Below are 24,276 nucleotides of genomic sequence, written 5' to 3'. Positions count from 1 at the left end.
TCTTGGGGGGAGGAGGCTTGTGAAGATGTGGGTGCTGGTGGCTGGCCATTGCTGTAGAGACACGGGTTGGTGGCTGACACTTGCAATCCTGGGATTTTGGAAGCTGAGGCAACAGAAGATCGTTGAGAATTCGAGGCCAGCCTAAAAGGTGAACCCCCAGAGTTGGGGCTGGAGAGATGGCCCAGTGGTTAAGGGCACTTGTCTTTGCAGAGGCCCTGAGCTGCTGACTGTGTTGGTTCACGCCTTTAATCCCAGCATTCAGGATCCAAAAGCAGATGGACCACACGTCTGACAAAGTTTTATTATAAAACTGGGAACAGGATATGTCCTAAACACACAGTTGAACGGTGCACAGGTGCGGTGGTCTCGACAGTACCCAAATGCTTTCAGTCAGTCTAGATGCCCACGACAGAGCTCTGGGCAGGCACAGGTGTACAGGAAGTTTCCTGGTCCTAAGGTTTGGATACTGAACTTAGCCTCAAGAAAATCCTAAACATGTTCTCTTCAAGAGGTGCATTCTGCTGGCTCTACCTTACTCCATCCTGATGATGATGATGATGATAGCAATAGTAACCAAGACAACAATATATCAATAATATATTACCGATGCATACTATTATTAAATAATAATTTTAAAATGTGGCTTGGGCCACACCTGTACTCCAAGCACTCAAGAGCCTGAGGTCAGAAGACTGTTGCTAGTTCCTGGACGTCCAGAGCTACTGGAATGAGTTCCAGTAGCGCGTGGGTACAGTGAGAGCCCCATCTCCACAAAGCAAATCCACACAAAACTTTGGTGGTGACTGAGGAGCTGGACATCATAGCCGGCTTCTTCCAGCAGTCCTGACTTCTGGCACACAGCTGAACTAATCACATTGATAGTACTTAAATAAACATTTGTTGAGCGAACTTATGAACAAACAGCAAGCTTCCGGACCTCATTACTGGTAGCCAGTGTCGCCTGTCACCCTCAGGCTAAAACCCCCGCAGGTGGCGCAACCCGCAACCTGAGCTTCCCGGCTGGACCAACAAGGACTACATTTCCCAGAAGGCTCTGCGCAGGCCCACAACCCCCTGTAAACCTCTCTTTCTCCAGGTTCTGGTTCTTTAGTCAGGGGGTCCGCTTTGCGTGCTCACTCCTTGGACACTCCAGCCCCATTCTCTGTGCCTTTCTGATCCTCCATTCCACGAGGATCCTGCCTCAGTTTCTCCAGTGGGCCCCCCCACCCCGTGAGGCTTCCCCTCCTCCCAGTGCTCCCAGTGAACCGTGCTGCGCGCGCAGCTCCGGTCCACCCTCGCTGAGGGGACGAGTCGCAGGTATTCCTGGACCATGGAGACATCCTCGCCGAGGGCGGCAGTCCGCGCTTCCGGGTGTGTCTGCAGCTCTGTGTGCCGCCGCGTAGGGTGGGACCCCGAGACTGCAGCCTGGCACGTGATGTGTGTGTGTGTGTGTGTCTTGTCTGATGTGTCGGTGTCCCTGAAGGCCAGGTTCCAGCCTTACCTCTGCCAATCACCTGTTCTGTGCATGGGGCGGGTTACTGCCCCTCTCTGTGCCTCAGTTTCCTTACCTATACATTGGGCATGAAAAAAGCACCTGTCTTGGGGGCTGCTGTAATGATTGGAAGATAATACTGTAAATCTTGGGAAACGCCTGGCGCAGAGTAAATTCTGCTAAGAATAAATACATGAAATAAACCACGCTCATGCATCTTCTGTGCCCATGTGTGTTGGTGTATGTGATGTGAGGCTGCCGTGGATAAGGAGTCCTCGTAATCGTGTCTAAAGAGTGTGTCCATTCGTGCTGTCTGTTTAGGTAGGTGGGTGCCTTTGTGTGTAAAATGTGTGACTGTACTTTTGCACAGGGCATGTTTGTATCCCTGTTCTGTATTTGTGGCTTTGCATGTATGAACTGTGTGTTCTCGTGTGCATGTATGTGCATATATGCATTTGCCCCTGAAGGTGAGCAGTGTGTATACCCAGTGCCTGCATACATGCATGTGTTGTATCTGTATGTTCACATATGTGACTGACCAACCTGTGTCTGTGTGCGTGCAACTATCTTTACGTGTTTGAGTTGGTGATTTCTGGGTGTTCTTTGTTGCCTGTGTGGAATATCAGTTTATGACAGCATGCCGCCTTGTGTCCCAAAGGGTCTGAATGGATCCCTCCCTATGTTTGGACCTCTGTGTTGTATGTGTGCTGTGTGTGCATGTGATGTGGGGTATTCCTGTGGGGCTGGGTGACTCTGGACCAAGCAGAGTCTGGATTGCCTGTGCCTTCTCGGTGTGGTCTGTCCCTGTGTCTTTGTGTGTGACGTGTCCGTGTCTCCGTTTGCTGATGGCTGTCCACCTTTGTATGAGATGCGCTTGTGAAGGTTCCTGTGATGTGTGTCAGCTGTGTGTGGGCTGCGTGGGCTTGATATCTGCATCTTAGCATGTAGCACACGTGTGGGCACCAGTGTTGTCACAGTGGTGTCAGGGCCACGCACTGTGGACCCTGCCCCCCTCCAAGGGTCTGTTGGTCTCTGTCTGTCCTTCCTCCCCCTCTCTAGTCTCCCCTCCCGCCTGGCAGCCAATGCAGCCGGGAACCAGTTGCCATGACAACGCTCCCTCCTTCCTCCTCCCACCCTTCTTCTGACAGGCTCTCTGCTCCCCCAATCCCGATTGTCCTCGGGGGCGGGGCCCTCGTTCTCTCCCCCCCCATCTTCCCCTCCCCCCTACCCCAGCAACCCAGGCTCCCCAGCTCCTCTCCTCCGTCCGCCTCTCCATCCCTTCATCCGTCTGTCCTTTCGAGGAGGGGGAGGGGGGTATCCGAACCAGTAAGCAACCCCTCCCTCCCCCTGTCCTGCATCTCCCGCCCCTCTCCTGGGCTGGGGGAGGCCAGGGTTGAGCGGGTCCCCATGGCTGGGGGCTGAGGGCCCGCCCCCCCTCCTCCCCAGCCGCCGATTCCTCCACCTCCCTTCCATCCTGGACAAGATGCCTGCACCCGGCGCACTCATCCTCCTGGCGGCCGTCTCCGCCTCCGGCTGCCTGGCGTCCCCAGCGCACCCGGGTGAGTATGTCCAGCCGTCCGCGGCCCGCGCCCCACCCCCACCAGGTCCGCCCGGCACCTGTGCGCAGTCCCTGGGGACGAGCGGGTCTGCAGGGCCAGGGAGACCAGCCAGGGCGGGTGGGGAGTGGGCTGCGGGCCGAGTGCGTGCTTGTGAGCGTGCATGTGAGCTCATGTGCACGCGAGTGCACACGGGTGCGCGGGGAGATGGAAGGCCGCGGCCTTTGGGAAAGAGACCCTATTTCTAAGGGGAACACAGCTCAGGCTTTGCAGAGACCCCTCCCTCAGGCCTGAGGCTGAGGCTAGAGAACAAGTCTGTGTTCCCAGTGTCTTTAAAAGAACCAGTTCTCAGTCACCCTTCTTCAGGCGTGGGGTGGGCAGTGGGTTCAGCTCGGGGCAAATATCTTCCAACAGCCTGCATTTGGGGGTATGGTGGTCATGAAGCTGTGTATGGTAGCATCTTGTAAATTCTCCGAGCTCCAGGCCTCACTATTGCTAGTCACTGGAATGTATCCGGATTGCGGGATGCGTTTGGGGTGGGGGGTGGGTCCCAGTTTGGAACGAAAGGAGGGACCCCACCCCCAACCACCTGGGAAGGTCTTAAACTACAAGTCCCCCAATAGGTTAGACCACCTGGCTCTTCTGCCAAGGGGCCCCTAGATTCGGAGCATCATGGGGGTTGTAGTCCAAGACTAGCTCAGGATGGGAGGGGCACGAAGTCCGGTAGCCAGTGTCTTGAAGCTCAGACCCTAGCCTTGTACCCACAGATGGATTCGCTCTGAGCCGGGCCCCTTTAGCTCCGCCCTACGCTGTGGTCCTCATTTCCTGTTCGGGTCTGCTGGCCTTCATCTTTCTCCTCCTTACCTGTCTGTGTTGCAAACGGGGTGATGTTCGTTTCAAGGTGAGGTGCCCTAGGACTAACCTGGGAGAAAGACCCCAGGCAGCAAAGAGACTGGAGTCCCAGAGCACTCCCAAGACCTAGGGCTGTAGGATCCCCACCCCAGCGGAGATGGGGCTGGGATCTGAGGGACAGGTCTGTGGACTGAAGGGAGGCAATTAGGGCAGGATGGTGGCATCCTCCTCCCGATGCTCCCATTCTTCACCTCTCGCACCCCAGGAGTTTGAGAACCCGGAAGGGGAGGACTGCTCTGGGGAGTACACTCCCCCTGCGGAGGAGACCTCCTCCTCGCAGTCGCTGCCTGATGTCTATATTCTGCCGTTGGCAGAGGTCTCGCTGCCAATGCCTGCCCCGCAGCCTCCACACTCAGGTACTGCCCCTTCCACCCCTGGATCCTGTGATCCCAACACTTCCTTTTGTGGCTCGGGTGTTGGGGGGAGAGGCAGAGCCCTAGATTCGTGGAAGTAACTTATAGGGAAGCCACACACACCATCTTGTAGAAAACACCAGATCGAGAGCATCCTGCAGGGTGGCCCTGGTGCCACCAGCCTTGATCTGAACCTGGGAGCCACCCCAGAAGCCGACTAACCAGTCTTGGAGCTAGGGTTGCCAAAGGGAAGGGCTGATTGGGCGCTTGGATCTCAAGGGCAGCCAATGAGAAGGCTGGACCCTGTCATGGAATGTTGGAGACAGCCAATAAAAGGAGACTGTTGTCTACTCTGACCTCAGACCCCTCCCACTGTGGTGGTGTGGGGCATCCTTGATAAGAGAACTCAGGGCCTCCCTTCCCGCCCCCTCCTCAGACATCAGCACCCCCCTGGGCCTGAGCCGCCAGCACCTCAGCTACCTGCAGGAGATTGGCAGCGGCTGGTTTGGGAAGGTGAGTGAGGGGCCTGGGCGGGGGCAGAGGGAATTTCCATACATCTCTGGCATGTGCTCCTGTTCTGTGTCTACCCCCATCTGTCATCTGCTCTTGGCCTCCCCCGCCCCATGCCCCTCAGCCTGCCCCTCCCCCTCTCCCACCCTCCCACCCACCTACCCCCACATCTGTCGGTCAGCGCCTCCCTCCTCACTCCATTGACCACTCCGCCTCGCCACCCGGCTCTCCACGCGTCCGTCAGTCTGTCCATCCTTCCATCCGTCCCGCGTGCATCGGATTCTGGGCCTGTGAGTCTCTCACTCCGTGTCTGGTAGGGGACCAGGGAGGGAAGTGGGACGTGAAGGGAAGTAGTTGGGAGTTTGGGGTGTATGGAACCGCCCTGGGGAAGGGCTGGCACAGGTCAGCATTGACCATAGCGCTCTTCAATCAGGTGATCCTCGGGGAGGTCTTCTCAGACTACTCACCAGCTCAGGTGGTGGTGAAGGAACTCCGGGCTAGCGCAGGGCCGCTGGAGCAGCGCAAGTTCATCTCCGAGGCTCAGCCCTACAGGTATGTCCGTGGACAGGCATCCTAAGAACAGAAGACCAGGTGGAGGAGGTGATTAGTAGAGGGAACCCAGTGTGGCTTCCAGCCTCAGATTGCTTCCTGGCTGGGTGACTCTGGTGCTGGGATCTCCCCCTCCTGGAGTCTTGGGTCTTCCCTAGAGAAAGCTGGAGCCGGTATGGGGAAGTGGTTCCACGATTCTGAACCTGATATCTCCATTCCAGCAACAGTTTAGACCAGGCTATCCCTGAGTCTGCCCCACCTGCCTTCCCCAGTGTGAGGAAAGACCTGCGAGCACCCTTTTTTGGTTTTTTTTGGATTTGGCTTTTTCGAGACAGGGTTTCTCAGTGTAGCCCTGGCTGTCCTGGAACTCACTCCGTAGACCAGGCTGGCCTCGAACTCAGAAATCCACCTGCCTCTGCCTCCCAGAGTGCTGGGATTACAGATGTGCGCCACCACCGCCCAGCTTAGGCGTTCATTCTTAACACACATCGCTTTGCTTGGAGGTAGTGAGCTTCCAGTCGATCGTAGGAAGTACACATGGCTCACCCATTGAGACACAGACTTCGGAGTCTGGCCCTGCACTGTTCAAGACCTCCCATGGTTCCTCAGTGCTCCCAGGGTATGGCCTCCGTTCCCTACAGCCCACAGGCCCTGCACAGTCTGACACTATCATCCTCTTGCCCCTGTCCTCTGACCTCTTCTTCCTACCCCTTCCCTGTAGCCCCGACACATACCACACATACCGCAGTTGATTTCCTGCCCCAGGGCCTTCATTCCTGCTTCTTCCCCTCTGTAGAATACCACAACTTACCTGCCATCTCTAGTGCTGAACTGGTGGTTCATGTTCCCTTTAGTCTTAGCCCAAAAAGGCCTGCCCTTGTCCCATGCCCAGGTTAGGAGGACCTTCCACAGGCATGGTGAGTTTTACCTGCAATTGTACTGACAACGCTGAGGCAGGAGGATTGTAAGCTTGAGACCAGCCTGGGCTACAGAAGGAAATCCTGTCTCAAAAGGTGTGTGTGTGTGTGTGTGTGTGTGCCTTACTATTTATTTACTGTCTGTCTTTCTCTAGACCAAGGCTATTTAAATTTAAGCTAAATAAAATGACATCTGTCCAGAACCCCAGGCATAGTAAGTGGCTCACCCTGAAATAAGAACTTGGAGGAGGCTGAGGCTGGAGGATCTCTAGGAATTTGAGGCCAGCCTAGGCTACAAACAAATGGCTTTCAATATTCATTTCCTGAGCGACCCTTGCCACATTCCAGGCGCTTCATAGCTGGTCCACTCACGTTGGAAATCTCTGGGCACAGCACAGGCTGACTAGCCGCTCAGTGTTCCTCCTGCCTCTGAGGTTTACACGTTCCATCAGCCCTCAGCAGGCGTCTGCTGATCCAGACATATCCCTTGAACTTAAATCCCAGCTGTGTGGCACTAGGCAAGTTGCTTCACTTCTCTGAGTCTCTGTCCCCTTCTGGATCAGCCCGGTCTCTATGCCGCGTCAGAGTTGTCACTTCCAGGCTTTCTCTCTCCCTCTGTCCTAGGTCACTGCTTCCTGTCACTTCTCAGGCACTTTCCACATGTGGGATGACATTTCCCTCCCCCCCCCCCCCGGGATGCCAGCAGTCTCCTCCTCCTAGGCAGGGAAGGGCTGAAGACTCAGCCAAGCTGTGGTTGTAACACAGACAATGGCCCAGCCCCGGTGCCCAGGTGACCCTTGGCACCTACTAAGCAGTGTTAGAGAAAGAACTCACCTGTGCAGACTCACTCAGCTTGGAGTATCAGAACGAGACAGGTCACAAGGAAGGGAAGGATCTGTAGGGGCAACTTTGAAAGACCGAGGAGTGTGGGTTCTGTAGGAGCCAGCAATCTTGCAAAGCACTATGGGAAGATGGTTACAGGAAGGGAGGATGGAGAGTTAGGGTTGGGCAGTGGCCAGCATCCCTCAGACACAGCTGAGACAGGGTGAAGTCTAGTCCAGCATATGTCTAAGTGTCACAATCGCAGCTAGCCCGCTGGTGCACACCGACCATTTATCTCAGCAGTCTGAAGGCCGAGGCAGGATTGTGCGTTCACAGGCAGCCTGGGCTGCAGAGTGAAGCCCTCCCTTAAATACATAGACTAGCAGGGCCCATCCTCGCTGTGAACAGCCCCTCTCCCAGCATGCTCTCCACAGACTCAAGTGGGAGCCACTGCCCCCATCTATCAGGAAGTAAGCAAAGGAGACAGGGTGACTTCCCTGGGAGACCTGGGAAGGATTCGGGTGCAGGGGTGAATGGAGAGGCAGTGAAGCCATTTGGGGGACCAGACTGGGCCCTGAGCCATGTCAGAGACAAAAACGGGCTGGAGAGATGGCCCAGTGGTTAAAAATGAGTATGCTCTTTCAGAGTACCTTAGCACCAGGGAGCCTCTAAGTCAAACGGCTCCCAAGTGCCTATTACTGTAGCTCCAGAGGATATGATGCCCTCTTCTGGCCTTCATGGGCACCTGCCCTCACCAGACCCCCACATAAACACACCTATATGGACATTTTAAAAGATTTAAAAAAAAAAAATAAGGAAAAAAAGAAAAGAAAAAAAAAAAAAAAACCAATGAAGGCCAGACAGGCGTGGTGACTCACACCTTTAATCCCAGCACTTAGGACGCAGAGGCAGGCAGATGTCTGTGAGTTTGGGGCCAGCCTGGTCTACATAGTTAGGTTCAGGACAGCCAGGGCTATGTAGGGAGACCTCGAGTTAGAGAGAGAGGGACAGGGACAGGGAAAGGAGTGTCCCCATAGAGGAGGGCTGTAAGTACAAAGGCCCGGAGCAGAGGGTCCCACGGGGCCACTGGGGAGACATTCAGAGCTGGAAACGTCACTGAGAGGTCAGGGACAATCTGAAGGGAAGGTGTTGTACCCAGGTCAGGTCTACACGTCTGGGAAAGGGTTTGGCAAGGCCAGGTTCTGTACGGTAGACACAGGCTGCTCCTTTCCTACCCCTTACAGGAGCCTGCAGCACCCCAACGTCCTCCAGTGCCTGGGCGTCTGTGTGGAGACCTTGCCCTTCCTGTTGATCATGGAGTTCTGCCAGCTGGTGAGGGGGCTGGGAAGGGGAGGGGCTGCTGGGAGCTGGAAGCCGGCTCTGGCATCCGGACTCCAGGGTCTCAGATTCCTGTAGTCACCTGTCTGACGGTCTTAGCATCCCTTTTTTCCGTTTTCTGTTCTTGGGGCTGGGGGTTGAATCCCGGGCATCATGCGTGTATGGTAAGCGTCTGACCTGGCTAAGTTACATAGCCAGGCTGTGCTAACTAGCAAGGGCAGCAGCGGGGGAGACTGAGGCTTGGAGGGCTGGCTGCCTGATGTGGAGCAGGGGATGTTTTGTGCTCACTTCAGATTGTGCCGAACTGCCCTTGTTTCTTTCCCAGGGGGACCTGAAGCGATACCTTCGGGCTCAGCGGCCACCTGAAGGCATGTCCCCTGAACTTCCCCCTCGAGACCTTCGGACACTGCAGAGGATGGGCCTAGAGATTGCCCGGGGATTGGCACACCTGCACTCCCATAACTATGTGCACAGGTGAGGGAGATGTACCCACAGCAAAGGACACCGGGAAGAGCTGAGCTAGCAAGGACTCTAAAGTGGCAGGCACCCTGAAAGGCTGAAGGAAAGGAAGGGGAGGAGTCAGGAGATGGGGCGGAGTCAGGTCAGAGGGAGGAGTCCAGACAGGGGGAGGAGTCAGGACAGGGGGAGGAGCAGGAAAGGAGAGTGCGATTTCAGGAAGGGAGAAGCGCTGAAAGAAGAGGAAACCAAGTGTGCTCTCGCCTATAATCCCAGCACTCAGAAGGCTGAGGCAGGAAGATCCCAGCAGGGTTGAGGCCAGCTGGGTGTATGTAGCGAGTTACAGGACAGCTAAGGCTACACCGTGAGACCCTGAGAGGCGGGGAAGAGGAGAGGGAGGAGTCAGAAGAGGAGGAGGAGTTAGGAGAGAGAATGGAGGGAGTCTGGGGAGGGAAGAGACCCCAGAAGGGGTTCAGTGCTAGCAGAGGAAGAGAGAGAGAAGACTGGGGTGTCAGTAAAGAAGGTGGAGGAGTAAGGAGAGAAGGGGAGGAACTAGTAGAGGAAAGCGGGATTCGGGGAGAAGAAGTCAGGACTGCAGAGGCCAGAGGAAGATGAGGGGTCAGGAGAGGAAGGACCCAGAAGAGGAGGAGGAGAGACCTGGCGGGTGGGGGAGGGGAAGGGGGGGGAGGAAGGAGTCAGGAGAGGAGGTACGTGCAGAGTTGTGAAAGGGAAGGAGAGAGTCCTTCCCGTGGGCAGGGCTTTCTCCTCACTCCGCCTCCCCCATCCCTACTCCGCAGCGATCTGGCGCTGCGCAACTGCCTGCTAACTTCAGACCTGACTGTGCGCATTGGAGACTATGGGCTGGCGCATAGCAACTACAAGGTGAGCAGTGCGTGTGCGTGCGTCTGTGCGCGGGGGTCAGTGTGTGTCCCCTGCTGACCTGCTGACCCCGCCCACCCCTAGGAAGACTACTACCTGACACCCGAGCGCCTGTGGGTGCCGCTGCGCTGGGCAGCGCCGGAGCTGCTGGGGGAGCTGCATGGCAGCTTTGTGCTGGTGGACCAAAGCCGTGAGAGTAACGTCTGGTGAGGCGACGGCTGGCGCCTGGGGGGCTGGGGCTCCACTTCTCTCTGACCTCTGACTTCTGACCTCCCACACAGGTCCCTGGGGGTGACACTCTGGGAGCTCTTTGAGTTCGGGGCACAGCCCTATCGTCACCTATCCGATGAGGAGGTCCTGGCCTTTGTCGTCCGCCAGCAACACGTCAAGCTGGCCCGGCCCAGGCTCAAGCTGCCCTATGCCGACTATTGGTAAGGAGCCTGACTCCCCCAAACTTCCTATCCCAGACCCGGAGCATCTGTCACTCCATCTTTCCCCATTACCTGATGCTGAGACAGGCCAACTGAGGCAGGAGAGTGGCACATCGAAACTCTGCTTCACTCCCTGTCCTCCCTGAGGCCAAGCCCGTCCCCTCTGTTTTTCTCTGGATCTCTGCCTCGCTCTGCCTCAGGGTCTTGGTTTTTGGCTGTCTCCCTCTATTGGCCTCTGTCTCTCTCCTCTGGAGTTCTTCCCTCTTCATTATCCGCCCCCCCTTGTCCCCAGGTATGACATCCTGCAGTCTTGCTGGCGGCCGCCAGCCCAGCGCCCCTCAGCCTCTGATCTGCAGCTGCAGCTCACTTACCTGCTGTCTGAGAGGCCCCCCAGACCCCCTCCTCCACCACCCCCTCCCCGAGATGGGCCCTTCCCCTGGCCCTGGCCCCCCTCGCATAGTGCGCCGCGCCCGGGTACCCTGTCCTCGCAGTTCCCCCTCCTGGATGGCTTCCCCGGGGCTGACCCAGATGACGTACTCACAGTCACCGAGAGTAGCCGTGGCCTCAACCTTGAGTGCCTGTGGGAGAAGGCCCGCCGTGGGGCAGGCCGGGGTGGGGGTGCACCTCCCTGGCAGCCCGCTTCTGCGCCTCCTGCGCCGCACGCCAATCCATCCAATCCTTTCTATGAGGCGCTGTCCACCCCTAGTGTGCTGCCGGTCATCAGCGCTCGCAGTCCCTCGGTGAGCAGCGAGTACTATATCCGCCTGGAGGAGCACGGTTCTCCACCAGAACCCCTCTTCCCCAACGACTGGGACCCGCTGGACCCAGGAGTACCCGGTTCCCAGGCCCCCCAAGCTCCCTCCGAGGTCCCTCAGCTGGTTTCCGAGACCTGGGCTTCCCCCCTCTTCCCTGCGCCCCGACCCTTCCCGGCCCAGTCCTCCGGATCAGGTGGTTTCCTGTTGAGCGGCTGGGACCCCGAGGGCCGGGGCGCAGGAGAGACCCTGGCAGGAGATCCTGCCGAGGTGCTTGGGGAACAGGGTACCGCACCCTGGGCCGAAGAGGAGGAGGAAGAGAGCTCCCCAGGCGAGGACAGCAGCAGCCTTGGAGGGGGACCCAGCCGCCGGGGACCCCTCCCCTGCCCCTTGTGCAGCCGCGAGGGTCCCTGCTCCTGCCTGCCATTGGAGAGGGGGGATGCTGTGGCCGGCTGGGGGGGCCACCCTGCCCTTGGTTGTCCCCACCCCCCAGAGGACGACTCATCCCTGCGTGCAGAGCGGGGTTCCCTGGCCGACCTGCCTCTGGTCCCCCCTACCTCAGCCCCTCTCGAGTTTCTGGACCCCCTTATGGGGGCCGCAGCGCCCCAGTACCCCGGGCGGGGGCCACCTCCCGCTCCCCCCCCTCCACCGCCCCCTCCCCGGGCCTCCGCGGAACCGGCCGCGTCCCCCGACCCCCCGTCGGCCCTGGCCAGTCCAGGCTCCGGCCTATCGTCTCCGGGCCCCAAGCCGGGGGACAGCGGCTACGAGACCGAGACCCCTTTTTCCCCCGAGGGAGCCTTCCCAGGTGGGGGGGCGGCCGAGGAGGAAGGGGTCCCTCGGCCACGGGCTCCCCCCGAGCCACCCGACCCAGGAGCGCCCCGGCCACCCCCAGACCCGGGTCCCCTCCCACTCCCAGGGTCCCAGGAGAAGCCAACCTTTGTAGTTCAGGTGAGCACCGAACAGCTGCTGATGTCCCTACGGGAGGATGTGACAAAGAACCTCCTAGGGGACAAGGGGTCGACACCCGGGGAGACAGGACCCAGGAAGGCGGGGAGAAGCCCCGCGAACAGAGAGAAGGGCTTAGGGCCGAACAGGGACCTGACATCCCTGGTCAGCAGGAAGAAAGTCCCCAGCAGGAGCCTTCCGGTGAACGGGGTGACAGTGTTGGAGAACGGGAAGCCAGGAGTCCCGGACATGAAGGAGAAGGTGGAGGAGAATGGCCTGGAATCTCCGGAGAGAGGAGAGAGAGCTCTGGTGAATGGGGAGCTGATGTCCCCAGATGCCGGGGAGAAGGTGGCAGAGAATGGGGAGCTGATGTCCCCAAAGAGCGAGGAGAAGGTGGCAGAGAATGGGGTCCTGAGGCTGCCCAGGAACACGGAGAGGCCTCCAGAGACTGGACCTCGGAGAGTCCCGGGGCCCTGGGAGAAGACGCCCGAGACTGGGGGTCTAGCTCCCGAGACCCTGCTGGATCGAGCCCCTGCGCCCTGCGAGGCAGCCTTGCCCCAGAACGGCTTGGAGATGGCCCCTGGCCAGCTTGGCCCAGCCCCCAAGAGCGGGAACCCGGACCCCGGGACCGAGTGGAGAGTCCACGAGAGTGGGGGGGCACCGAGAGCCCCCGGGGCTGGGAAGCTGGACCTCGGGAGTGGGGGCCGAGCCCCGGGGGGCGTGGGGACGGCCCCCGCCGGCGGCCCCGCAAGCGCCGTGGACGCAAAGGCCGGATGGGTAGACAACTCGAGACCACTGCCACCTCCGCCACAGCCACTGGGGACCCAACAGAGGAGGCCGGAGCCACTGCCCCTGAAAGCCAGGCCGGAGGCGGCCCAAGAGGAAGAGCCAGGGGTCCCAGACAACAGGCTCGGCGGAGACATGGCCCCCAGCGTAGACGAGGACCCCCCCAAGCCGGAGAGGAAGGGCCCCGAGATGCCTCGCTTGTTCTTGGACTTGGGACCGCCTCAGGGGAACAGCGAGCAGATCAAAGGTGAGGATGCCGGGAAGGAAAGCTGGCCAGCCTGGCACTGAACACCTACCCAGGGGTCATTGTACCTTGGGCCTTGGCTGTGTCCCCATCTGCAGTCCTAAGGAAAGGTCTTTAATGCTCTGGGCTGCAGTTCTTTCCCCTGCCAAGAATGGATGACAGGGAAGGCCCTGCCTGGTTAGGTGGCTGTGAGGGGCAGACCTTAACAAAGCCCTTAGTTACTGCCAAATTGTCACCATTGAGCTCTGGGATATAATGGAGACCCATCTTTGTTATTTAAGCTAGTATAGATGGGGTCTCCAAGTCAGGAACTAAAAGGTACCCAGAAATGGGGAGGGCTAGGAAAACAGGTGGGGAAAGCGTCATGTCTAGGGACAGCCACTCCTGGGAAGGTCACAGGTGCACGGGTGCTGTTTGTCGCATTGGCTGGTTTGTTGTTGTTGTTAATTGTGTTCTGGATGTTTGGGTGGTTGTAGTCAGCTCAGGTCTGGTGCTGCCCGTCAGGGCCATGTGAGGGAGGGCTCTAAGGAGCTGAGGGTAACCAGGAGAGTGTCTGTCGCGGGTCTCTAAGACCGCGCTTGGGAGAGTGAAGCAAAAAGATGGCTGGGACTTGAAGGTCAACCTGGATGACAGATCAAGTTTCAGAGTTCCAGGCCAGTCAAAGATACATGTGAGAAAAAAAAAGTTGGCATTGGTGGCACCCGCCTTTAATCCCAGCACTTGGGAGGCAGAGGCAGGCAATTTTCTGAGTTCAAGGCCAGCCTGGTCTACAGAGTGAGCTCCGAGTCAGCCAGGGCTACACAGAGAAACCCTGTCTCGAAAAACAAAACAAAACAAGATACACAGTGAGACCCAGTCTCAGACAAACATTTGCCTTGGAAATGTGAGGACCTGACCCTAAAGCCACATAGAGCCTGGAGTGGTGATGAGTTTATGACTCCAGTGCTGCTCAAGGCCAGTGAGTGACCCTTTCTTGAAAGAGGTAGAGGTGTGGAGGGTACGTGAGGTTGTCCTGTGTCCTACACACACACACACAGACATACACACACACACATACACACAGATATACACTCACACACACACACACACAGACATACACACACAGACACACACACACACACACACACACACACACGCATGGTGCACGCACATGCATTTTTGAAGGTAGGCAAGGTGTCTCAGCTGGTGAAGGCACTTGTCACCTGATACCCTGAGTTTGATACCCAGGGCCTACATGGAGGAAGGAAAGAACTGAGTCCCATAAGTTGTTACCTGACCACTACATACATGTTGTGGTGCATGTGTGCCTAAACACATACAGAAATACATTCACACAGTCATAAATGAACAAAATTTAAAATTTTTAATTAAAAGGCTGGGCATAGTGTACACATCTGATCCCAGCGTCGGGAGGCAGAGGCAGGTGAATCTCTGAGACCCCGGCAGCCTGGTCTACAGAGTGAGTTCCAGGACAGCCAGGGCTATACAGAGAAACTGTCCCAAATAAATAAATAAACAACAAAATAAATAAATAACAAAATTTTAATTGAAAAAAAATTTAAGGGAAGCAATAAACTAAGGGGTCTCTCCAGTGTGTGAGGCCGTAGGTTATCCATGGCTAGCCCACTCTAGTAGGCAAATGTCAGGCTCGCACAGGGTGAGGAGACACTGAGAGGCTGACAGGGATGAGCCACACAGTGAGATGGTGTCCTCCCGAGTTCCTCAAACACTGTAGCGTATACGCCGTGTTTCTGTTCTGTGCTGGCGCGTACACACACACACACACACACACACACACGCCCCAAGGTGTCTAGGAAGACACGGGGTCACATGACACTACTGGGTGAAGTAACATGCTCAGAGAGTCTGAGTTGGTTTAGGGCTACTGGCTGAAAAGAGGCTAGAAACGGCTTCCGTCTTCTGCCCAGGGAACTGCCATTCATCGCTTAAATCCCACACAGATCTCCCCTCTCTGGGAGGCCTTCGTGCTACTCACACACACACACACACGCCCCAAGGTGTCTAGGAAGACACGGGGTCACATGACACTACTGGGTGAAGTAACATGCTCAGAGAGTCTGAGTTGGTTTAGGGCTACTGGCTGAAAAGAGGCTAGAAACGGCTTCCGTCTTCTGCCCAGGGAACTGCCATTCATCGCTTAAATCCCACACAGATCTCCCCTCTCTGGGAGGCCTTCGTGCTACTCGAGGCTATCACTGCATCCTTACGCGGTGCCTGCAGCGCTCCTAATCCCACCACCTCCTAAGCAGCAGTGAGGGTCAGAGCACGGCGTGTGGGTGGTGGCGGAGGGTGGAGGCGGGCACTAGATGGCGCCTCTCGCCTCCACCATCCTTCCCTGCCCTGCCCCTACTGTTTGCCACCCTCCGCAGTGCCTGCCTGCGGTGGTTTACTTACTTGTGATGGAGGGAGGAGTGGCCCGTTTCATTTGCCCGGGAGGAACAGTGGTCCAGAGAGGTGGACATGCGTGTTGAGGGACACAGTCAAACAGTGAGATGGGACTGGAGGGAAAGTGGACTTGGGGACAGAGAAAGTGCTAGAAGGTGGCCACCAAGGAAACTCCCCGTCTGCAGGGAACACTAGTCCATTGACCTCGGACTGTGAGCGCGTCTGTGCACACACATAAAGCCGTGCGAGGGCGGTTGTGTTCCGAGGCCAGGCACGCTAACCGGGGCTGAAGTGCTGCTGCTGCTGGCCTTGGCGGGAGGTGTGTGGCCGGAGCATGTGTGACTGGCTCTTAGAGGTGCCTCGGATCTGGGGATCCCCTGAGCTGGAGAACATGAGGGATTCAGTGCCAGGCAGAGAGAATGGCATAAACAAATGTTGAGTCGGGGCAAACAGGGAGTCCTGAATGAGGCTGGTTCAGAATGGAGAGAAGAGCGGCCGGGGCCAGGTGCTGGGAAGCAGCTTGCTGCTCTGGGCGCTGAGGTCGTGCGTGGCAGTGGGAGGGCTCTCTCACTGTGCACACAGGCCCTCAGCAGCCCCCAGCAGACTGCTGTGGGCAGAGCCTGACTCGGTGTCCGGGACTCCTATCTTCTCCCCTTGCAGCCAAACTCTCCCGGCTCTCGCTGGCGCTCCCGCCGCTCACGCTCACGCCGTTCCCGGGCCCGGGCCCGCGGCGGCCACCTTGGGAGGGCGCGGACGCAGGGGCAGCTGGCGGGGAGGCCGGCGGGGCGGGGGCGCCGGGGCCAGCGGAGGAGGACGGGGAGGACGAGGACGAGGAGGACGAGGAGGCAGCGGGCTGCCGGGGCCCCGGGAGGACGCGGGAAGCCCCAGTGCCCGTCGTGGTGAGCAGCGCCGACGGGGACACGGCCCGCCCGCTGCGGGGGCTGCTCAAGTCTCCACGCGCGGCCGACGAGCCAGAGGACAGCGAGCTGGAGAGGAAGCGCAAGATGGTCTCCTTCCACGGGGACGTGACCGTCTACCTCTTCGACCAGGTGAGGGGTACACTGAGGGCAGGAGGCACCGGGACTGGAGGGACGTGGACCTCCCGGTGGGCCTGGTGATTGGGGCGGGTCCAGAGGGATTTACACCTTCTAGTGCCCAGGGTAGCCCGCCCAGTGGGTGGAGCCCGGGAGGAGGTGGAGGCAAGGGGCGTGGCCTGGGATGGCCTTAGCAGGAGTAGGACCAGGAATGGGATAGGGGTTTGTGATACGAAAGGGCCTGGAAATCTAGGAGAGACCTGAGGGGTGTTGGTGGGTCTAGAAGGCTGTTAGGCAGAAGCCTAGACGGGCCAAGAATAAAAATCGAGACTAAATACTCTAGAGAATGGGAGCGAAGCCTGGGTCTGCTGCGGGCGGAACCTAGGGCTTCGGGGCCTGGTTTTATCGACAACAACCTTAACGACTGTGGAGTTGACTCTAATTTAATTTAATATGTGGCTATGTATATTCTTGAGTGGGCGTGTCCCCCATACGCGTTGAGAGCTTTGCTCTCAAAGGAGAGGACAGTGCAGATAATGGGGGGGAGGCGGGGAGGGACAGGAGGGACAGGAGTGGTCCAGTCAGTGGGTGGACCCCGGAGGGAGCTGGTAGTCAGGAAAGGACTACACTTTAGCCTCGAAGCATCTCCAGCCTCTTGGGACTGGGCTTTAAGTGGGGCGGATCTCATCACGTGGGGCGGATCTCATCACGTGGGGCTTTAAAATGGAGTGACTTTGGCTTGGTCACCTAGTCAGTAATCTTTGCTCTCAGGAGGCAGAGTCGAGACAATCTATAATTAATGTAATCTGAATAGTTCAGGCCAGCTAGGGCTACCTATCGAAACCCTGTCTCAAAAAAAGGTTTATTACCTGAACCGGAAAAAAGAGGGTTTACTGCCTGAGCTTCGCTAGATAAACCTGGGGTGAGACTGTTTGAGGCCAGGTTGTAAGATAGTTGAAAACAGGGTCAGGTACTGGGTTCAGAGTCACTGAGACTAAAGGATTCCAAAATGGGACTTTTAAATTTTATTTTTTTGTTTGAGACAGGATTTCTTTGTATAGCTCTGGCTGTCCTGGAACTTTGTAGAGAAGGGTGGTCTCGAACTCAGAGATCCATGTGTGCCTTGGTTTCTCTGTTACCCTAACTGTTCTGGAACTTACTTTGTACACGAGGCTGGTGTACAAACTTAGAGATCTCAGACTTAGAGATCCACCTGTCTCTGTCTCCTGAGTGCTGGACTTAAGGGGATCCCCACCTTACACGGTTCAAGGTGGGACTTTGAGCGTTTGAGGGGGGACTGGGATAATTGTCCCTTGGTGCTTGGCTGGAGTTAGGGCTTGGGAGGCTACAGAAGCAGGCTGTTAGTTCCAAGATAGGTTTGGATCTCTGCAGCCAAGCTCTTGGAGGTGGTGCTGCGGGGTTTAGAACTGGGGCTTTCTAGTAAGGTAAGGAACAAAGACCACTGTGAGATTAGGGTTTGTAAGAACTTCTGAGGGCAGATGAAGGTTCCATTAACTTCTCCACACAATACAATGTCAGCAATTAAAAAACGGGGTGCCAAAAGCCACAGCAATAATGGGTTTTATTTCTCTTTTGAGAAAAATATGGGTTTCATTTCTCTTTTGAGAAGCGGTGTTTGGGATGTGACAATACGTTCCCTATTCCTTTCTCTTATTTTTCACAGGAGACTCCAACCAACGAGTTGAGCGTCCAGGGCACCCCCGAGGGGGACACGGAGCCATCAACACCCCCAGCGCCCCCGACGCCTCCCCACCCCACCACCCCAGGAGATGGGTTTCCCAACAACGACAGCGGCTTTGGTGAGGGGCGGAACCCAAGATTTGGGCTGCGGGAGGGCGGGGCTTGGGAATGGAGGGAGTGGCCTTATTATGCAATGGGCGTGTCCTGCGGGAAGGGCAGGGCTAAGGGGGACCTGGAAGAGGAGGATTGACTCTAGGAGCTCATCCACTCCTAGGCTAGAGATGAACGGAGGGGCCTGGGAGGAGCTCAGGAAGGCAAGGGCTGGTAGGGGCGGGTGGGGCGGGAAGGTATCTGAGTGGGAGGGATGGGGCCTTGCTGGAGGGGAGGGCTAAAGGTGGCCTTGGGCTGGGCTGCGAAGCTGGCGTCTAAGTCTGCTTCATTTTCTCCCTAGGCGGCAGTTTCGAGTGGGCGGAGGATTTCCCCCTCCTCCCCCCGCCAGGGCCCCCCCTGTGCTTCTCCCGCTTCTCCGTCTCACCTGCACTGGAGACCCCGGGGCCCCCCACCCGGGCTCCCGACGCCCGGCCCGCAGGTACAGTGCTTCCAGCGGGACCCTGGTCCACCCCTCCCCAGCCTGCCCTCCCTTGCCTTGCTTCTCTCTTCCATTCACCCGCTCGGTCACACGGACATCTCCCAGCTAAGACCAGTTGGTTCCCATCCACAGCCCTGGACAGTTGCACCTGTCTCTGCCCTTCAGTTGCTCCTTCAAGGATCCTTATGTTCACACCGCCTTGCCCATCTTTCCCATTGCTGAGCTCAGACACCTTGCTGGGTCTCCATACCCTCTCCAAGGGCACTTAAAGCCAGAGTTTAGGGCAGACACCCAGAGGCAGGAGTCACTGTAGAAGCAGCGAGCTCACAGCCACCTGCCACACTGCTACCCGCTCAGTTCCCACTGCGATCCCTACAGTGGGTTTTAGTCCCGCGGTTTTTACAAAAAGGAAAGAACTGAGACACTTCTTAGAAAGGAGGGTAGAGCCGGAATTCTGCCCCGGCTGCTGGCTCTGAGTGCTGCCCTCTCGTGGTGAGCATCTCCTGGGTCCTGTGCTGATGGAAAGTCAGCTCTCTCCTGCCCCCTGCTGGCCATCGTGTTGAACGCCCAGGATGTGGGGAAGGAGCTGTTAGGAATGTCTCTATCGCTGTCCCAGGGCCTCTGAGTTCCAGGATTAACCCTGCCTTTTTTCAGCTGCGTGATGTTGGCCAGTCAGTGTCCCCCTCTGCCTTAGCGTCCTCATCTATAGAATGGGAATGAGTGGACCCTGGTCCTGAGTGTTATGAGGGTATAAATGGCATAACCCCACCCACCCATGGGCTTGCAGCCTGGGGCTCAATGTGATCGATGTGATGGTGTTACTGACCCAGGGCTGTGAACAACTTGCACAACAGCTGGAGGCAGAAGAGTTTAGCTAGTTCAAGAACAGAAGACAGACCTGGGGCTCTCAGAGTTCAGAGTTGGGCTGAGGTGAATAAATGGGACAAGTTATAAAAGACTTGAGAGCCAGGCATAGTGAACGCCTTTAATCCCAGCACTTGGAAGGCAGAGGCAGGTAGCGGTTTGAGTTCAAGGCCAGCCTGGTCTACAGAGTGAGTTCCAGGACAAGCTAGGGCTACACAGAGAAGCTCTGTCTTTAACAACAAAAATGTATAATACTACTAATAGTAATAATAAGTAAATAAATAATAACAGATTTAGGAGAGATTTGCCCACAGGGTACTAGGGAACTAGGAAGAACTGTAAGCAGGGAAGGAGCTGGGGCCTAAGAATGGAAGCGAGGAGAGGCTAGGCCTGAGGAGAGGCCGGGGGCCTGAGGAGAGGCCTGGAGTCTGAGAGGCCGGGGGGCCTGAGGAGAGGCCTGGAGTCTGAGGAGAGGCCGGGGGGCCTGAGGAGAGGCCTAGAGTCTGAGGAGAGGCTGGGGGGCCTGAGGAGAGGCTGGGGGGGGGGGACTGAGGAGAGGCCTGGAGTCTGAGGAGAGGCTGGGCATGAATCTAAGCAGGAGAGGCTTGTGAACTAGGCACAAGGAGAGAGGAAGGGCAAGGCAGAGTCGAGGACAGTAGAGACAGGATTCGGACTTCATCCCCATCTAACCTCAAATGTTCCTTCCTGACACCTCCATCTCAGGACCCCTATGAGCACAGGGCAGGGTGGGTCTAGGGTGTGGGGAAATCAGCTAGTGAGTGAGTCAGGATCCAGACTGTTGGCAAGGTGACTTCACTCTTAGTCACCAGGAGTGGGACGGAGGGCCCAGTGGTCTGCATGAAGCCCCAGGTCCTCGCCTGCTCTCCCTGATACTCCCGCTGGGCATGGGTGTGGCAGCTGCTGAGCACGTCTATCTCCCCAGACCACAGTGGGTTCCCCCTTGGCACTCCCATAGACTCCATCTTTACACCAGGTCCTGAGGGAGGGACTCATCCCATGTACTTTGAAAAGGCGTGGGCCACGTTTTCCACTCAAGGAGGGATGAGTCCCTCACTCAGGACCTCTGGTTCCTCAACGTGGCCAGGCCCTGGCTGTCAGCACAGAAGTGTAAGCGGGAGGGCTGGCTCCTTACCCCACTGGCCTTGGTGCTCTAGATCCAGAGAATGACTCAGGCTATGATGTATGAGGAGGCTGGGGTGGTGGACCTGCACATTGGTGACGGTGCTGTGTGACAGACTGGACGCCAGGACACAGACCTGGGCACAGGCATCTTCAGCCTATGCGGTGGAGGTGCAAGCAGTCTTGCTCCGTCTTCCACAGTAACTGGTATACTTAATAAATACTCAACACCAGGGAGGGATTCCTGAGGAAATAAACAGGAAGCAAGTGATAACCCAGGATGTCCAAGGGTGACGGGCAATCCAGAATCAGCTATTGTGGAAGGCCTCAAAAGAGGGGCCTGAACTACTCGGGAAGAACATTTTAGACCCCGGGGGCAGCAGGTGCAAAGACCCTGGAGTAGAATGGAATCTGGAGCACTGAGGGCGGTGTGCCTGGAGCGGAGGCCAGGATGAGGACAGAGGATGGGGCCATGCCACGGACTGGGCCTTGGCCTTGAATGAGTCGCAAACTCGTGTTTCCCCTGGTTCTGTCTCTCCTGATTCCCATCCTTTCTCTACTCTCTGTTCTCAGGCCCCGTGGAGAACTGACTCCCCAAAGACCCAGCCCCTTTGCACCCCAAGAAGAAGGTTTGCGAGCAGAATCTTGTGTGGACGATGGAGCCATTGCCCCCGACACTGACACAGCCTCTGGGGAGGTGCCTGAGGCTGGGCCATCCCTCTCCTCCACCATGTGCCAAACAGGAGGCCCAGGCCCTCCGCCCAGCCCCCCAGATGAGTCCCCTGATCCCCCTGACCCCCCTGACCCCCTCGGAGCTACATGAGGCAGGAAGCCCAGCGCTGGACAGCCACACTTCCTGGAACTGAACTGAACTCTTCTGGGCCCAGAGCCCTGGCACAGCAGAGGTCCCTCCTGGCCTCATGAGGGCCACTGGCTTAAGGAACCTGGGTCCCCCATCTTGCGTCTCCCCTTCCCCCAAGCCTGGCCCCTGGAGGGGGCCTCTGATTCAAACCTTCGCGTGACATTTTCACATTATTTAAAAAAAAAGACAAAAAACTTTTGGAGGAAAATGGGGCCTGTGTGTATTTGGGGAGGTGAGAGGGAGATGCCAGGAGCAGACACTACATGTAGGTCACTGTCCCTTCCTCATGGCCCTGAGGCAAGGGACCCACACAACAGTGGGGCTTCCAGCCCTTCCAGCCCTGGCTGTGGGTGGCAGCCCCAACTTACCCATCCCTATTTCATGAGGAGTTGGTGATGGCTTGGGACCAGGCAGTTTTGGTAACCATGTTCCTGCAGGGTCTGAAAGCTGTCACAGGGCCAGACCAGGTGGTGGGAAGGGCCTCAGAACTGATCTGCTGAAACCCAGCTGAGGTATCTGCTAGGCACTACCTGGCTTGCCCGCCACACTGGCCTGTGCCCATCTCCTCCTTTCTCCATAACTGCCCGCCTCCAGGGCAGGCACACAAATACTGTCTTTACGATCCTGCATGCACGCCCACCCTGGCCCTGCCCAAGTGCTTGTCTTTGTCCTGTCTTCCTTGCAGTGACCTATGACTGCTGCTCTGGTGTCTTCCTGTTTCTGTGTTCTTCCCGTGCATCTCCGTGCTTCTCTCTGCCTCGGTTTTACGTTGGGTTTTGTCCCTGTCGCCTCCCTCCCTCCCCGTGGTTGCCTGTCCTTAGCTTCTCAGTGACTTGGGCTGTTAGTGTCCCCAGACTTGGCCCTCATCCTCTACACTTGGGGGTCAGATTTACCACTACCTGAAGGGAGTGGATTTACAAAGTGTTGGAGAGCCAAAGCAGGGCTGGGTGTAAGCAGGATGGTCACAGAGTCACGAGGTGAGGGCGTCATAGGAAAACCCTACGCTAGGGTTTCCCCTCGTCATCGTAGGACTGGATTGCTGCTGGCAAGCCGGGACATGATTGAGAGGCAGGCTTGCCCGGGTTGGGGAGGGAATCATGGTAGTAGGGTGGGCCAGGTCTTGGTATCCTAGTTCAAAGAATGAGAGTCAGAGCCCTAATGCCTAGTCGCGAGGGCCTAGGACCATGCTGTCTACCTGTCTCACTCTGTTTCTGTGTATGTGCTTGAGACAAGAGTTCTGTGGCACTGACTGTGTAGACCAGGCTGGCCTCTAATTCACAGAGATCAGCCTGCCTCTGCCTCCTGAAAGCTGGGATTAAAGGCCTGGCAAGAGCCAGGAGTTTTAGGTGTGAGGAGAGAAGGCTGTGGCCTAAACTGGTGGATAAGAGGGAGAGGCAGGACCTTCATGCCTCAGTCTGAGTGAAGAGGGCCAGCCCCCTGGTGAGAGCCAGGCCAGCCCAAGGTCTGAGATGCTAACGTCCTACCCAGTTCCAGGTAGCAAGGTTAAAGGCCTAATTCCCCAGGCTGTGGGAGGAGGGCTGGGGCCAGAACCTGGGATCAGGACCCCTGGTCTGAAGGAGGGAACGCCATTACACCGGCCCTCACCACACAAACTCATATTCAGTTATCTTCAACCACAGAAACTTAACTGCTTCACAGTTGTGGAGGCTACAAGACCAAGACCACCGACATCAGTATTCGGAAAACTCTCTTCCATGTTTTGCAAGCCTGGCGTCAGGTAACCGTTGGCACCCCTTGGCTTGTCTGTGTTTTGCCCTCCTCTGCATTCATCTCCACACGGCACCCTCTGTGGCCTGTGCAGACACCCACTTTGGGGCTTTTGATGTGTGTGGGTATGTTGGTGGGCACTGGGAAGGGCATGGTCTCACACACCTGAATCCGGCTTTGAACACCTTAATTCTTCTGCCTCACCCAGCACATGGATGGAAATGAGCCCCTCCCCCCACTGCACCCCTGCACTTGGCCTGAGGGGCAGCTTAAAGCATTTTGCTATGACCTGAATGTCCCACAAACACCTGCAGCTTAGTTTGGCCACAGTTCCCGAGAGATCTGCAACCAAGCCTGTTGATCACCACAGCCCTGGGCCCAGGGCGGTGCCCCTCCCCTCCCTCCTCCTTTAGTCATGGGTGCGTCCCGAGGAAGGCAGACCTCCCTTTCCACCCTTCCCACTAGCTACTCACTCAGTCATCCTGACAACTGCATTTACACACTGTACTCCTGCCTGCCTCAGCTTCCCACAGGCAGGCCGTCATAACCTGTTCTTGCCACCCAGTCACCATCTTACCTCAGCTCATGGTAGTCCCCAGTACCAACCACTGATCCTGAGGTGAGGAACCCTACTGCTACAGTTGTCCTTTGCCCCGTCTTCGTCACCTTAGTTTGTAACCCAGAATACACCATCCTGCTCAAACCCTCCTCTTACCCTGCCAATCAGTGCAAGCCCTTGTGTCAAGGCCCCACAAATGGGGCATTGGAATCCGGATCCCAGAGCGAGCCTCCCTGCTGCTCAGTCACCATTGCCTTGTCCTGGGTTCACCCACTGAGGTAGACGGGAGGTGAAAGGGTGGCTAAGAACCTTTGATACTCACTGCCCAGCGCTTTCCTGGTCCTTTGGGTGACACTCAAATTGTTCTATTTGGGAATCTCCATTTCACACCAGGGCGGGAATGGGGAGTAGTAATTCAGCCCCTTTCCCTAGGAGGCTGTAAGACAGGCAC

At 57.1% G+C, this 24,276-nt stretch overlaps 1 protein-coding gene across 1 annotated transcript; it reads left to right on the top strand.

The window, feature by feature from the left end:
* The first annotated feature begins 1,075 nt into the window (after nucleotides 1-1,075).
* Lmtk3 (lemur tyrosine kinase 3) lies at nucleotides 1,076-21,346 on the top strand. The gene is made up of 16 exons (XM_052162846.1): nucleotides 1,076-1,371; nucleotides 2,939-3,051; nucleotides 3,816-3,949; nucleotides 4,166-4,316; nucleotides 4,750-4,826; nucleotides 5,257-5,375; nucleotides 8,356-8,443; nucleotides 8,775-8,923; nucleotides 9,703-9,787; nucleotides 9,869-9,990; nucleotides 10,066-10,215; nucleotides 10,508-12,945; nucleotides 16,009-16,397; nucleotides 18,067-18,202; nucleotides 18,535-18,672; nucleotides 21,250-21,346. Exons 1-16 carry the CDS (start codon nucleotides 1,331-1,333, stop codon nucleotides 21,264-21,266), a joined length of 4,347 nt encoding a protein of 1,448 aa, XP_052018806.1. The 5' UTR covers nucleotides 1,076-1,330; the 3' UTR covers nucleotides 21,267-21,346.
* Nucleotides 21,347-24,276: the final 2,930 nt, after the last annotated feature.

Source organism: Apodemus sylvaticus, chromosome 1 (genome assembly GCF_947179515.1).
Source record: "Apodemus sylvaticus chromosome 1, mApoSyl1.1, whole genome shotgun sequence".
Taxonomy (NCBI): Eukaryota; Metazoa; Chordata; class Mammalia; order Rodentia; family Muridae; genus Apodemus; species Apodemus sylvaticus.
The sequence above is the reverse complement of the archived record's forward strand: the minus strand, read 5'-3'. Positions and strand labels throughout refer to the sequence as shown.